General features: G+C 50.9%; 1 protein-coding gene across 8 annotated transcripts; it reads left to right on the top strand.

Annotated features, from left to right (window-relative positions):
- The first annotated feature begins 3246 nt into the window (after nt 1-3246).
- Nucleotides 3247-11610, top strand: DMAC2 (distal membrane arm assembly component 2). Of its 8 annotated transcripts, none has more exons than XM_054462936.2 (6): nt 3247-3334; nt 4799-4995; nt 6734-6814; nt 9554-9690; nt 9793-9955; nt 10516-11610. In XM_054462936.2, the coding sequence occupies exons 1-6, from the start codon at nt 3317-3319 to the stop codon at nt 10691-10693; spliced, it is 774 nt and encodes a 257-aa protein (XP_054318911.2). In that variant the 5' UTR covers nt 3247-3316; the 3' UTR covers nt 10694-11610. The 8 variants fall into 8 exon arrangements, with proteins under 8 accessions (XP_054318911.2, XP_054318913.2, XP_054318915.1 ...); XM_054462935.2 differs by lacking the exon at nt 3247-3334 and adding an exon at nt 3408-3742; XM_054462938.2 differs by lacking the exon at nt 6734-6814 and having other exon boundaries at nt 3275-3334.
- Nucleotides 11611-13147: the final 1537 nt, after the last annotated feature.

Raw genomic sequence — 13147 nt, 5'->3', positions numbered from 1 at the left:
CCAGGCCCAGCCAATTTCATGTATATGTCACTGGCTTCCAAGTGTTTGGCCTCAGTCCTGATCTCTCCCTTGAGTTCCACACCCTAACTCTGCAGCCCTGATGCAGGGCAGGTGAGTCCCCAAATTGGGGCTTAGCCCCGGAGGTTTCTTGGCTCCACTCAGCAAAGAATTCAAGAGCAAGTGAGCAAGCAGTGGAAGAAAGCAGGTTTACTGAAGCGGCTGTGTACAGCAGGACTGCTCCTTGCAGAGTAGGGCTACCCAGAGTAGCAGCACGTGGGCTGTTGGCTGGCAGTATTTATACCCACTTTTAACTACATGCAAATTAAGGGGTGGGTTATTCAGAAATCTAGAAAAGGGGTGGTAACTTATGGGTGTTGCCATGGCATTTGTAAACTGTCATGGCGCTGGTGGGAGTGCCTTAAGCTGATGAGCAGTGAGGGCAACGAGAGGTTGCCTTTATGCCATTTGCTGGTTCCGGCCACTTTATTTATTCTATCCTCTCTGGACTAGGAAATAAGTCCTACCGCTCCTCTACTTCAGCTCCACCAGGGTGTCTCAGACATCTCAATGTGAATGTTGTCAAAACAGAACTCTCAGTTGGGAGCCCCATCATTGGATGCATTTCCTGTTGCTGCTGTAACAAATGACCACGATCTTAAAACAACACAAAGTCACCGTTATAGTTCTGGAAGTCAGAAGTCTAAGGTGGGTGCACAGGGCTGGGTCCCTTCTGGAGTCTCCAGACGACAACCTATTTCTTAGTCCCTTCCACCTTCTAGAAGCCATCTGCTTTCTTTGGCTCTTAGCCCCTTCCTTCATCACCCCAACTTTCTCTATCTATGATCATCACATCTCCTGCTGATGTTGACCCTCCTGCCTCCCTCTGATAGGACCCTCATGATTACATTGGTCCTACCCAATTGCCCATGGTAATCTCCCCATCTCAAGATTCTTAACTTCAGCGTATCTTCAAAATCCCTTTTTTATTTATTTAATTTGGAGACAGAGTCTCACTCTGCCACCCAGGCTGGAGTGCAGTGCATGATCTTGGCTCACTGCAACTTCCACCTCCTAGGTTCAAGCAATCCTGCCAACTTAGCCTCCAGAGTAGCTGGGATTACAGGCATGCGCCACCACGCCCGGCTAATTTTTGTACTTTTAATAGAGAGGGGGTTTCACCATGTTGGCCAGGCTGGTCTCGAACTCCTGACCTCAGGTAATCCACTCGCCTCGGCCTCCCAAAGTGCTGGGATTACAGGCGTGAGCCACCGCGCCCAGCCCCGAGTCTCTTTTACCATAGAAAGTAACATAGTCACAGCGCCCAGGGATTCACAGTTATGAGTATCTGTCAGGGAGAGGGTCCGTTATTCAGCCGCCACACTCACCTTCCTAAACCTGCTGCCCTTCCAGTTTCCTCATGTGCACAGCCATGCCCGTCTGCTTTTAGTTTCTCAATCTGTTGGCTTAACCTTCAAAACAGACCCAGGATTTGAGCACTTCTCACCATTCCCTCTGCCCCATCCCCATTCATCTCTTGCCTAGACTGCTACAGTGGCCTCTTTTACTGGTCCCTTGCATCCATCCTTGCCCTCTAAGGCAAGGGTCCCCAGTCCCTGGGCCAAGGACCAATACCAGCCCCTGGCCTGTTAGGAACGGGGCCGCGCATCAAGAGATGAGCAGCGGGTAAGTGAACATTACTGCCTGAGCTCCGCCTCCTGTCACATCAGCAGTGGCATTAGATTCTCATAGGAGGCAAACCCTATTGTGAACTGTGCGTAGGGGGGATCTAGGTTGCCCGCTCCTTATGAGAATCTAATGCCTGATGATCTCAGGTGGAACAGTTTCATCCCAAAACCATCCCCACTCCACCCCCTACCCCCGGTCTATGGAAAAATTGTCCTCCACGAAACCAGTCCCTGGTAACAAAACGGTTGGGGACCGCTGCTCTAAGGTACATTCTCCACCTGGCAGAAATATTCTTTACAAAATGTAAATCCGATTTTGACACTCCCTTCTTCCCACTGTGAATAGAATAAAACCCTACCAGGCCTGCACCGTCAGCCCCTGCCCACCTCTCAACCCTCTCCTATCTCTGTCTGCAAGCTGGTTCCCACCTCAAGGCCTCTGCTCTACAGGCTACCTCTCCCTGCAGCACTTTCCCCCTAGATCTTTGAATGGCTCTTTCCTTATCATTCACTTCCACTTCAATGTCACCTCTTCAGAGAGGCCTTTGCTGATGGCCCTACGCCCCAGTCACTTTTTTTTATCTGCTTCTCATCAAAATTGCCTTGCTGATTCCTTTGTTTCTTATTCATCCTTTCCCACATCCATCCTCTCCCAGCCCAGAATGTTGACTCCCTGAGAGAGGGACTGGGTCTGTCCTGCTCACCATGGTAACCTCGGCACCTAGAACAGTGCCTGCCATCACGTGGTAGGTGCTCAGTAAATATTCTTGGAACTAATAAATGAATAACTCTATCCACAAGACTTCACAATGGCTCTTCATGCTGCGATCTAGCTTTCAACTCCAAACTGGTCTTGAGATCTCACCTCAGTCTCTAACCTTGAAGTCTAACCTCTTCGCCCACTCTTTCTCTTACCTGACCCTAATTTTAAAAAATGACGTGGTCAGCTTTTCAGCCCCCCTCATTCACTGTTTTTAGGAGGTAGCGAGTGGAAGCTGGAAGAACAAGAAAGCTCGGGGAGACTGCAATTGCAGTCAGGAAAGAAAGGTACTCTCCCGGGAAGGACACCCTATCTTCTCCTAGGGAAAGATTGTGGAGTCCTGGGGTTTGTTTTGTTTTTCAATTTTTTGTTTTAAGAGACAGCGTCTCGCTCTGTCACCCAGGCTGGAGTGCAGTGGCGCAATCACAGCTCACTGCAACTTCGACCTCCCCGGCTCAAGTGATCCCCCCGCCTCAGCCTCGTGAGTAGCTGGGACCACAGGCGTGCACCACCACGCCCGGCTAACTTTTTTTGTGGCTATAAGGTTTCCCTATTTTTTTGTGAAGATAAGGTCTCCCCTATGTTGCCCAGGCTGGTCTCGAACTCCTGGCTTCAAGCGATGCTTTCGCCTGGGCCGCCACAAAGTGCTGGGTTCACAGGTGCGTGAGCCACCGCGCCCGACCTGTGTCTCGTTTTGAAGCTCAGGGAGAGGGCGCTGTGAGCAATCCCGAAACCCTTTAAGAGTAAAAAGTGCGTGCACCTTTAAGAGGAGGGTTAGAAAACGCGGGGCGTGGCCACAGGAGAATAAGTTTGCGCTGAACCAGGCGAGTGGGATAAGACCGGCCCCTTCCGGTTACGAAACCTTAGCAAGATGGCGGCTCCCTGGGCGGTAAGTGACCGGAGTTCCTAGAGCCCCAAATTTGAAGTCCGCTCTACAGCCTCCGCATTCAGGGCCTCTGTTGGCGGCCACGAGAGCAAAGAGCCGTGCGGCAGCAGGCTAAGCCTGGCAAGCCCCGTACTGGGAGTGCAAACCTCTGGCTACTGGGGGCCAGGAAGGATCTGTGGGGGTCGCAGGCGGAGGAGACGCTTTAGCGAGCGAGAGGAGGCAGGGACTTGGCTGAGAGTATCCAATGGGGATGAGGGAGTGGCTTCCGAAGAGCGACGCGACTAACCAATCAGAGGGAGGGATGACACAAGGAGCTAATGGACAGGCAAGGGTGGAGCCTGTAGGATAAGAGGGCTTGGAAGGGATTGTTCCAGGATGTGGGATTTGGTCTTGGAAGACCGAAGGATAAATGTAAGGAAAGTTAGTGGGAGATTGACGAATTTTTACAGAAAACTCAAAAGCATGATGGGTGGGGGAACCAAGAGGTCAATTTGGAGGTTCTAAGGGCATGATCTGGGTGAAATTAAGAGGAGAATTTGAGATATTCTTTCAGAGGATTTAAAATCAAGGAATGAATTTAGGGAAAATTAAAGAGGTTGGCAGCTTTAAATTTTTGAGGAAAATAAGGGTTTGGGTAAAATTTTCGAGAGAATTTGGAAAAAAAAAGAATTTGGTTAAAGCAAAGAGAAATTGGGGTAGATTAAGAGGAGACCTTGAAAGCAAAATTGAAGAGACTGGGGGCTTCTTCCCAGTGGCCACACCCCTCCACTTTCTTACTCTCCTCTTCAAAGCTCATGCTTTTTTTACCCTTCTCGGTTCAGGGGTGTCCAATCTTTTGGCTTCCCTGGGCCACGTTGTTCGAAGAAGAAGAATTGTCTTGGGCCACACATAAAATACACTAACCATAACTGATGAGCCAAAAAAAAAAAAAATCACAAAAAAATCCTCCTAATGTTTTAAGAAAGTTTGCATGTTTGTGTTGGGCTGCATGCAGGCGGCCGGTTGGACAAGCTTGGTTGGGTTTAGGGATTGCTCAGAGCGCCCTCTCCATGAGGTTTGGAGATAAGTTTTTAAGATTATATTTTGGGGAAAGAAAGAAGTCATTTGGGAAGACCCCAGCAGAAGAATTGGGTAATTAAGGGGCAAATCTGTGGGAAATTAAGAGGTCAAATAATGCAGGTTTTGAGTGATAAGGGTTTGGGGGAAAGTTAGAGGAAGAATTTAGGAAAATCAACAATATATGGCTAGTCAAGGAGAGAATTTAGGGTTCACTAAGGGGAGGAGGAACTTGGAAAAAACATGGGGAAATTTTTGGAATCTCAAAGACAATTTTGAAGTTTTGAAGGAAGAACTTAGGGTGATTTGGGAAGCAGAGGGATTGAGGTTCATGGAGCAAGAACTGGGGGATCCAGCTCTGTGTCTCCTAGGAGGCTCCAGGCTCAGCTCCTTTCCTCTCCCCCTCCCCAGTCCCTGCGCCTGGTGGCCCCCATGTGGAATGGGCGTATCAGGGGCATCCATCGCCTGGGTGGGGCAGTGGCCCCAGAGGGCAATCAGAAGAAGAAAAGGACAATACTCCAGTTGCTGACCAACTATTTCTACGATGTGGAGGCTCTGAGGGATTACTTGCTCCAAAGGGAGATGTACAAGGTGCATGAGAAAAATCGGTGAGAATCCCTGGTCTGCAAGACCCTGCGGAGACCCTGGCCCACCAGAGCCCAGGTCCTGTCCTTGCCATTCCCAGGCAGCACTGTGGCTTCCAGTGCCAGCCTTGATGTCTCTTGCAGCTCCATCTCCAGGCTGTACCCTTCTCAAGGACTCCAGCTCACATAGGCAGTTTGCCACCCACCAGCTCCACTCGGAGTCTGGCATCTCAAACCTAACATGGCTAAAGCCGAACCCTGATTTCTCCCCTAAAAACATCTGCTCACTCCCAAGCCTTCCCATCCCAGTAAACACTGGTGCTGCCCACCCAGTTGTTCAGGCCAAATTCTAAGGAGTCATCCCTAATTCCTCTCTTTGCTTCCCTGCCCTCCACATCCAGACCATCAATAAAATACTAGAATATCTCAGATTCGACCAGTTCTCACTGCCTTCACCATTCGTAGCCTGATCCTTTATAGTTGAATCACTCAATAATCTCCTAACTGGTTTTTTGTTCCCATACTCTTTTTTTTTTCTGAGATGGAGTCTTGCTCTGTCTCCCAGGCTGGAGTGCAGTGGCACAATCTAAGCTCACTGCAACCTCCACCTCCCGGGTTCAAGCAATTCTCCTGCCTCCGCCTCCCGAGCAGCTGGGATTACAGGCGCCCGCCACCAGGCCCGGCTAATTTTTGTATTTTTAGTAGAGACCGGTTTTCGCCATGTTAGCCAGGCTGCTCTCGAACTCCTGACCTCAGGTGATCCGCCCGCCTTGGCCTCCCAAAGTGCTGGGATTACAGGCATGAGCCACCACACCCCACCAAAATTTGTTTTGTTTTGTTTGAGATGGAGTCTCACTCTGTCGTACATGCTGGAGTACAGTGGTGTGATCATGGCTCATTGCAACCTCCGCCTCCCGGGTTCAAGCGATTCTCCCGCCTCAGCCTCCCAAGTAGGTGGGATTACAGGTGGGTACCACCACACCTAATTTTTCTATTTTTAGTAGAGATGGGGTTTCACTATGTTGGCCAGGCTGGTCTCGAACTCCTGACCTCAGATGATACACCCGCCTCGGCCTTCCAAAGTGCTGGGATTACAGGCGTGAGCCACCACACCTGGCCTGTCCCATAGTTTTTTATAATCTACAAAGCAGCTGAAGGAATCTTATTATCACCAGCTCAAAACCTTCAATGAGAGCCAATTTTCAAGGCCTAAAACATAGCTCCTACTGAGCTTTGAGACCCCCTACCAGGACTCCACTGACCCCGTCAGCATGACATCTCTATTTCTTATTTATTCAACCATCCTAATTCGAGTCTCTGAGCCTTTATACTCTGTTCCTTCTCACCACTTAAATCCCTGCCCAAATGTCACCTCCTCCAATTAACACCCAAACTCAGTTAGCCTCCACCATCCCCACCCCTCTGCTCCCTACCCCTCACAGTCAGCCTCTCTGCTTTGTTTGGTCATGGAATTGACATTCTCTGCAATTTGCTGTTATTTCCTGGGTTGTTGTCTGTTTCTCCCTGTATAATAGCTTGGATTACTGCAGTAATCTCCAGACTGGGCAGGGATGTTATCTGCCTTGGTCACCACTTTGCCCCCAGTGCCCAGCACTTAGGAAGTGGACAATAAATATTTTCAGCCTGACTGAGTCTGTCTGCGCGCCTGGTTCTCTGGACTCTGCCCCTCTTAACAGCACGGGGCATCGTGAGGGCTGTGGTGCTCCCCAGGCCTCACCCTTAGCTTCCGTTTTCTCTGCAGATCTTTCACCTGGCTGGAGAAGCAACATGGTCCATATGGCGCAGGTGCCTTTTTCATCCTGAAGCAGGGAGGCGCAGTCAAGTATGACCGCTAAGGTGTTAGAACGGGCTGGGGGCAGGTGGTGGGGTATCTCTCTAACATCCAGGTTCTGCAGTCACACAGGCTTCAGAGTCCCCTGGTCTCTGCCGCCTCCTGGCTGTGTGGCTTGGGACTTGTTCCTGAGCTTCAGTTTTGTCACGTGTAAAATGGGATGGTGATCATTTCTAACCCACAAGGTTTGCTATAAAGAGTGAACAGGGGCTGGGCATGGTGGCTCACGCCTGTAATCCCAACGCTTTGGGAGGCCAAGGCAGGCAGATCACCTGAGGTCAGGAGTTTGAGAGCAGCTTGGCCAAAATGGCGAAACCCCGTCTCTACTAAAAATACAAAACTTAGCTGGGCTTGGTGGCAGGCGCCTGTAATCCCAGCTACTGGGGAGGCTGAGGCAGGAGAATCGCATGAACCCAGGAGGTGGAGGTTGCAGTGAGCCGAGATCGCACCACTGCACTCCAGCCTGGGGGACAGGGCAAGACTCCATCTCAAAAGTGTCAAAAAGAAAAAAAAAGACTGAACGGAGCTGGGCACACTGGCTCATGTATGTTATCCCAGCACTTTGGGAGGCCGAGACAGGAAGGTCACTTGAGGCCAGGAGTTTGAGAACAGCCTCAGCAGCTTTGTGAGACCCTGTCTCTACAAAAAAATGTTTTAAATTAGCCAGGTGTGGTGGCACATGCCTGTGGTCCCAGCTACTCAGGAGGCTAAGGCGGGAGAATCGCTTCAGCCCAGGAGGCTACAGTGAGCTGTAGTCACACCACTGAACTCTAGCCTGGGCAATACAGCGAGACCTCGTCACAAAAAATAATAATAGGCTGGGCGTGGTGGCTCACACCTGTAATCCCACCACTTTGGGAGGCCAAGGCTGGTGGATCATCTGAGGTCAGGAGTTCGAGACCAGCCTAGCCAACATGGTGAAATCCTGTCTTTACTAAAAATACAAAATTAGCTTGGCATGGTGGCGCACGCCTGTAATCCCAGCTACTTAGGAGGCTGAGGCTGGAGAATCCCTTAGAAGCTGAGATGCAGAGGTTGCAGTGAGCCGAAATCATGCCACTGCACTCCAGCCTGGGTGACAGAGCAAGACTCTGTCTCAAAATAATAATAATAATAATAATGGCTGGGCGTGGTAGCTCACGCCTTTGCACTTTGAGAGGCCAAGGCAGGTACAGCACTTGAGCACAGGAGTTCAAGACCAGCCTGGGCAACATAGTGAAACCTCGTCTCTACCAAAATACAAAATTACCCAGGCATGGTGGTGCATGCCTGTAATCCCAGCTACCCAGTGGGACCCTGTCAGAGAGAGTGAGAGATTAACTGTGGTTTTGCAATGTAAGAGGCCTAGCAATGCATATGTGCTCAATAATTTTTTTTTTTTTTTTTTTTTTTTTTTGAGACAGAGCCTTGCTCTTGTCGCCCAGGCTAGAGTGCAGTGGCACAATCTCGGCTCACTGCAACCTCCACCTCCTGGGTTCAAGCAATTCTCCTGCCTCAGCCTCCCAAGTACCTGGGATTATAGGTGCACACTACCACGCCTGGCTAATTTTTTTTATTTTTGGTAGAGACAGCGTTTTACCATGTTGGCCAGGCTGGTCTCCAACCCCTGACCTCAAGTGATCCACCCACCTCAGCCTCCCAAAGTTCTGGGGATTACAGGCGTGAGCCACTGGCGGCACCTGGCCTGTGCTCAATAATGTTTTTCTTTCTTTCCTCCTTCCCCGCCTCCTTTCTCCTTCTCTTTCTCTTTCCTTTGCTTTTTTTCTTTTTTGGAAAAGACAGTTCACATAGACTTCATCTACCCCTCCATCTGGTTTTAGCACTTCCTCTGGCAACCTCCTTAGAAACAGTATACATGTTTGAAAATGTCTCTTAACTTTTGCCCATCTACAAGGATTCTTGCATTTTACCTCTTTGCTCTTATGTTATCTGTAATCTCGCTGACCCTCAGTTTCTAGGTATGTAAAATTGGCAAAACAGTCCTTTTTTTTTGAGACAGGGTCTCCCAGGCTGGAGCACAGTGGCATGATCACAACTCACTACAGCCTCGACCTCCTGGGTTCAAGCAATCCTCCCACCTCAGCCTCCCAAGTAGCTGAGACCACAGGTGCAAGCCACCAAGCCCAGCTAATTTTTGTATTTTTTCTTTTTTTTTTTTTTTTTTTTTTGAGACGGAGTCTCGCTCTGTCACCCAGGCTGGAGTGCAGTGGCACGATCTCGGCTCACTGCAAGCTCTGCCTCCCAGGTTCAAGCGATTCTCCTGCCTCAGCCTCCCGAGAAGCTGGGACTACAGGTGCCTGCCATCACGCTCAGCTAATTTTTTTGTATTTTTAGTAGAGACGGGGTTTCACTGTGTATTAGCCAGGATGGTTTCGATCTCCTGACCTCATAGTCCACCCACCTCGGCCTCCCAAAGTGCTGGGATTACAGGTGTGAGCCACCGCACCCAGCCAATTTTTTTATTTTTTCATAGAGACAAGGTCTCACTATGTTGCCCAGGCTGGTCTCAAACTCCTGAACTGAAGTGATTCTCCTGCCTCAGCCTCCCAAAGTGCTGGGATTACAGGCGTGAGCCACTGCGCACAGCCAGATGGAGTCTTTTTCTAAGATGGAGTTAGTTATGTCAAGGGTGACCTATACATATTATATAGGGCTGGGCAAGGTTCTGAAGAGGCTGGAGGCCTGGGGCAGGTTCAGGTGCCCTGCTGACACTCCCTCTCCCATTTCCAGGTTTCGAGACAAGGAGTGGATCAGGCCAGATAAGTATGGCCATTTCTCTCAGGAGTTCTGGAATTTCTGTGTAGTGCCTGTTGAAGCTGTGGATGCCAGTGACTGTGACATCAACTACGAGGGCCTGGACAACCTCCGTGAGTGCGGTGGGGTGGAGATGGGACAGGCCTCTATGTTTTCCCTTTGGTGAAGGGCTCCAGAAAGGCTCCTGGTGCCATCCCACCCTCTCCCCACCGCAGTCCTCCTGAAGGAGCTCCAGTCCTTGTCGCTGCAGCGCTGCTCCCACGTGGACGACTGGTGTCTCAGCCGCCTCTACCCACTGGCCGACTCGTTGCAGGAGCTCTCGCTGGCCGGTTGCCCCCGCGTCTCTGAACGGGGCCTCGCCTGCCTCCACCACCTCCGGTGAGACCTCAGCTCAGGCTGGGCCCCGTACCCAGGCACCTCTCCCACCTAACACAGATGCAGGGGAGGAAGTGGGGAGGGGCAATGTTGGGCAGTTCTCGTATCCCCCTGCGTCCATCACAAACCTAGAGTATTTGTGGTAGATGAGCAGTCACAGTGAGTCTCTGGAAGAATTAAATGACTCCTGGTTTTTCTTCCTTTTTGTTTTAGTCAAAACTCTGTGATATCGATGCTGTTGCAGAACAGCAGGAGCTAGAGTTACATATTTGCAATTAACACAGTGGGCTTCATGTGCCTGGACAGCTATAAAAATTCTATTTTAGGAAGCTAAGGTTGAAATTTGGGGCCAGTACCTCCCTATACATATATACATACATACATACATACATACATACATACATACATACATGCGCGCACACACACACACACACACGTTGGGGCCAGTACCTCCCTATACATACATACATACACACACACACACACACACACACACACACACACACACACGCACATACACGCTGTCCTTACACTGGCTTCCTGTCCTCCTCGCCCCTTTTCAGGAACCTCCGCAGGCTGGACATCTCGGACCTCCCTGCCGTGTCCAACCCTGGCCTCACTCAGATCTTGGTGGAGGAGATGCTGCCCAATTGCGAGGTTGTGGGGGTCGACTGGGCTGAGGGCCTGAAGTCGGGGCCAGAGGAGCAGCCTCAGGACACAGCCAGCCCTGTCCCTGCCTAGCCTTCAGCCCTGTCCCCACTCGCGTGGCTTCTCAGCGGGCTGCATGGAATGTCTGGTAGCTTACCACACTTCTAGCTTCCATTTGTCTTCACTCAACATCGGGGTGGGGGAGTGGTGCTGGCCAGTCCTCACAGGGAGAGAGCGTGAGTTCCCAGTATTTATTCCTGGCTGCCCTTGGCTAAAGGTCACAGCTCCTGTCACCCTGTCAGGCAGCTCTTTCCATGCCCCTCTTCAGGCCTGGGGAGGTAAAGGCTCAGGCTGTTAGTGGCCTCAGAGAGCCACACTCACCTTGTCAAGAGACTCTTCTCAAACTGTCATCATGTGAGTGCACTGCCATTTCTTGCAGGGACCCTGACTGACACAGGGGCTACTACTGACACTTCACAGGGATGGTTCTCCCCCGTGCAGGGCCGCTCTGCTCACTGCAGGACATGCAGCATCCTTCACCCCACTCCACTCACTAAAGGCCAGCACACCCCAGGCCCCATGGTATTGCTGGTTATGGATTTATTGACTTTACGTTCCAAATTCAGCTTTTTTGGTTGGCTGTTTTTTGAAAGGGGATAAGCTTTGTCAGTAGAGGGCACCAAACAGGCATCATAGGAGGAAAGGCACCTCCTTCCTGGTTCTTGTTGGTTGTGCTTCTGCCTCTGGACGCCGCCGGGCATGTGGCTTCCCCAGCACCCAGCTCCTGAAGCAGCAGGCGGTCAGCAGCTGCCCTTGGCACCCTCCAGCCCTCAGAAGCTGAGTAGAAGACACAGCGCCTCCACTGAGGCACCTCTCTGGGAATAACGTTCCCCAGCACCCCAGATGGATTTCCAGTCAATTCAGAAGCATTTTACCAGTGAAGCCCTCATTATTCCAGTTCACTGTTAAAGCCAGTAATTCTCTATATTAAACTTTCCCTGTTCAAGTTACTCTGTGGTTTTTCTCTCCTGACTGCATCCTGATGGATATAGAGTTGATACCTGGAGTGTCCCAGGAGATGACTCTTAAGATAGGATTCCAGGATTGGTTTGGTTGTGCCTTTGGGGTTGGGCGCAGCGCTGAGCTCTTGCTGATGGGAAACAGGATGCCAGAGGCCCACGGCATGCAATGGCATCATAATCCCACAAGTGCCTGTGGTTGACGGAGATGAGGGACCAACTGAGGCACGTGCCTTGGGACCCCCTGTGGCTGCTGTGCTCAACAGCTGTGGTAGTTGTGACAATTCTAAAGACCAGGGTATTGGATGGATTCTCCAGAGTGCCCTTGAGTGCCCACAGACAGTGACAAGCTTGGGTCTGCTAACTCAGCTCAAGTCACAGTCTGAGAACTAGACAGCTTTCATGACAGCCCCTAAATTTTTTTTTTTGTTTTCTGTTTGTTTTTGAGACAGTCTTGCTATGTCGCCCAGGCTGGAGTGCAGTAGTGCGATCTCTTGGCTCACTGCAACCTCCACCTCCCGGGTTCAAGCGATTCTCCTGCCTCAGCTTACTGAGTAGCTGGGATTACAGGCGTGCGCCACCACGCCAGGCGAATTTTTGTGTTTTTAGTAGAGACAGGGTTTTGCCATGTTGGCCACGGCTGGTCTCAAACTCCTGGCCTCAGGTGATCCACCCACCTCAGCCTCCCAAAGTGCTGGGATTATAGGCATGAGCCACCATGCCCAGCCCAAAAGTTTTTACTACTTTGGAATGGGGTCATCTAATTGGACCCAGAGTAAACAGGCGATCTTGAACCCCCAAGTCACTCCAAGCGAGTGACTTATCAGCGTCTGAGGAACCTACCAGCCTTCCTGTGCTTCGAAACCTTGTGATGTGGCCAGGCACGGTGGCTCACGCCTATAATCCCAGCACTTTGGGAGGCCGAGGCAGGCGGATCATGAGGTCTGGAGTTCAAAACCAGCCTGGCCAACATAGTAAAACCCTGTCTCTACTAAAAATACAAAAAATTAGCTGGGCGTGGTGGCGGGCGCCTGTAATCCTAGTTACTCGGAAGGCTGAACCCTCCCGAGCAGGAGGATCGCTTGAATCCAGGAGGCAGAGAGGTTGCAGTCAGCTGAGATTGCACCACTGCACACCAGCCTGGGCGACAGTGCAAGACTCCATCTCAAAAAAAAAACCAGAGGCCGGGTGCGGTGGCTCATACCTGTAATCCCAGCACTTTGGGAGGCCGAGGCGGGCGGATCACAAGGTCAGGAGATGAAGACCATCCTGCCTAACACAGTGAAACCCCGTCTCTACTAAAAATACAAAAACATTAGCTGGGCATGGTGGCGGGTGCCTGTAGTCCCAGCTACTCGGGAGGCTGAGGCAGGAGAATGGTGTGAACCTGGGAGGCGAGGCTTGCAGTGAGTGGAGATCGCGCCACTGCACTGCAACCTGGGCAACAGAGTGAGACTCCATCTCAAAAAAAAAAAAAAAAAAGAAAAGAAACCTTGTGATCTCACCAGGGGCAGACACCTCGAAAGTT

Source organism: Pongo pygmaeus, chromosome 20, assembly GCF_028885625.2.
Source record: "Pongo pygmaeus isolate AG05252 chromosome 20, NHGRI_mPonPyg2-v2.0_pri, whole genome shotgun sequence".
Taxonomy (NCBI): domain Eukaryota; kingdom Metazoa; phylum Chordata; class Mammalia; order Primates; family Hominidae; genus Pongo; species Pongo pygmaeus.
Note: the sequence above shows the minus strand (reverse complement) of the source record. Positions and strands in the feature narration are given on the sequence as shown.